The 1,912-nt window shown below is 43.2% G+C and overlaps 1 protein-coding gene across 1 annotated transcript; it reads left to right on the top strand.

Moving 5' to 3' along the window:
* Nucleotides 1-58: 58 nt before the first annotated feature.
* Nucleotides 59-1,065, top strand: AGABI2DRAFT_147171 (hypothetical protein; the record flags this gene model as incomplete). The annotated part of the gene is made up of 4 exons (XM_006458765.1): nucleotides 59-264; nucleotides 321-592; nucleotides 637-979; nucleotides 1,038-1,065. Coding segments are annotated over 4 exons (849 nt in total), but the record flags the coding sequence as incomplete, so codon positions are not given.
* Nucleotides 1,066-1,912: the final 847 nt, after the last annotated feature.

Here is a 1,912-nt window from a genome sequence, read left to right as displayed (position 1 = left end):
GTTCAACCCCTTCTACTGTCTATTTGAGTACTCCGCGCACGATAATTATACCCTTCAGATTAACCCAGCATCCGGTGTCAACCCCGAGCATTTGAATTACTTCAAATTCATCGGTAGATGTCTGGGCCTAGGTATCTTTCACCGACGTTTCCTCGATGCCTACTTTATCGTCAGCTTCTACAAAATGATTCTGAAAAAGAAAGTAACACTTGCGGATTTGGAAAGTGTTGACACGGAGTTGCACCGAGGTTTGACATGGATGCTGTAGGTTTCATAATCACTCAAGTGGACATAGATCACTGACGTATACACATGAACAGAGATAATGATATCACGGACGTCATTGATGAGACATTCACGACAACAGAGGATCGCTTCGGCGAAATGGTGACGGTGGAACTCAAGCCGGGAGGAGAAGAGGTCCCTGTAACAGAGGAGAACAAGAAGGAATACGTCGAACTTGTGGTCGAGTATCGTATCGTGAGGCGTGTCAAGGAGCAGTTTGACGCATTCATGTCCGGTTTCAGTGAACTCATTCCCCTGGAGCTGGTCACCGTGTTCGACGAGCGGGAATTAGAACTTCTCATTGGTGGTATGTCAGAAATTGACGTGTGCGTTTTATCTTCGCTTCGCAAGGTTATCTTTCCATCGCTAACAACCATTTAGCGATGACTGGACTAAATATACCGATTATCGCGGTTATGAACAATCTGATGAGGTCATCCAATGGTTCTGGAAATGTGTTCGTTCTTGGCCTCCGGAACGGAAATCCCGTCTTCCAATTCGCTACGGGTACTTCTCGAATACCCGTCAATGGATTCAAGGACTTGCAAGGTTCAGATGGGCCTCGACGGTTTACCATCGAAAAGTCTGGCGATCCTTCGCAGCTGCCAAAGAGTCATACATGCTTCAACAGAATTGATTTACCACCATATAAGGATTATGCGAGTCTCGAATATAAATTGACTTTGGCAGTGGAGTGAGTTATTTTTTCAATTCTTGCGATCTTTCAAGCATGATACTGACCTGATGTGTAGGGAAACTGTCGGATTCGGTCAAGAGTAGTTAGTTTAAAAGGAAATGATTTAGAATGATCGCTCTCTGTTTTTTTTTCTTTCTTTCTTGCGTGCTATGTTTTCTTTATGTCTTTATTTTTCATCCGCTCGAGATTGTTCATTTTAAGAGTTCACATCCTGGATATATACAAAGTAGTGTAAGACGGATATCTTGACCTTACAACGCTTTCGCCTCCTTTTTTTTTGCTATGCATCTTCCTTTAATGTGAGTATTACCTATATCTCTGTCTATTGGTTTGGTGCGAAAATCGAAAATATTATATCTGTGCCGCATTGGAACGCTACGCCGTTTTGAGGCCATTGTAGGTAGACTTATAGCTATCTATCAATGGCATGTACTAGTAGTTCTGTATCCTATAAGTCTGAGTAGGTTAATACAGTTGAGCGACATGGTGAACCACTGCAGCTTTGGAGATACGACGACCGGAGTTTCGCCCTTGCGGTGCGTTGCTCAAAATTGCGACAACATTGTTTCGGAACACCTGATCAAGTGCAAAATCTATTCTGTTCTCTGTCCGCCCTTGAAATACTGACCAAAAACATTTATCAACACATTCAAACAGCCCATTAGGGCCGTTACTCGAGCTCCCAGTGCACTGTCACCGTTATAACAGGATTGTTACAGATGAACGTGAATGTTGACACGAAAATCATATCAAAAGCCAACTTTATGTGGTTCAGACGGTCACCGTTAGGAGATATTTCGTCTCTTTGCAAAATGAGCCCTAGTCTAAGCTATGTTTGCTGCCATCTCATCACTCGTTACCTCGACCAAATGATAATACTGCTATCGTTTTGATTGGAGGGAAAGTGTCTGATCTGAGTCAGTTGGAGCC

Source organism: Agaricus bisporus (genome assembly GCF_000300575.1).
Source record: "Agaricus bisporus var. bisporus H97 unplaced genomic scaffold AGABI2scaffold_28, whole genome shotgun sequence".
Taxonomy (NCBI): Eukaryota; Fungi; Basidiomycota; class Agaricomycetes; order Agaricales; family Agaricaceae; genus Agaricus; species Agaricus bisporus.
Note: the sequence above shows the minus strand (reverse complement) of the source record. Positions and strands in the feature narration are given on the sequence as shown.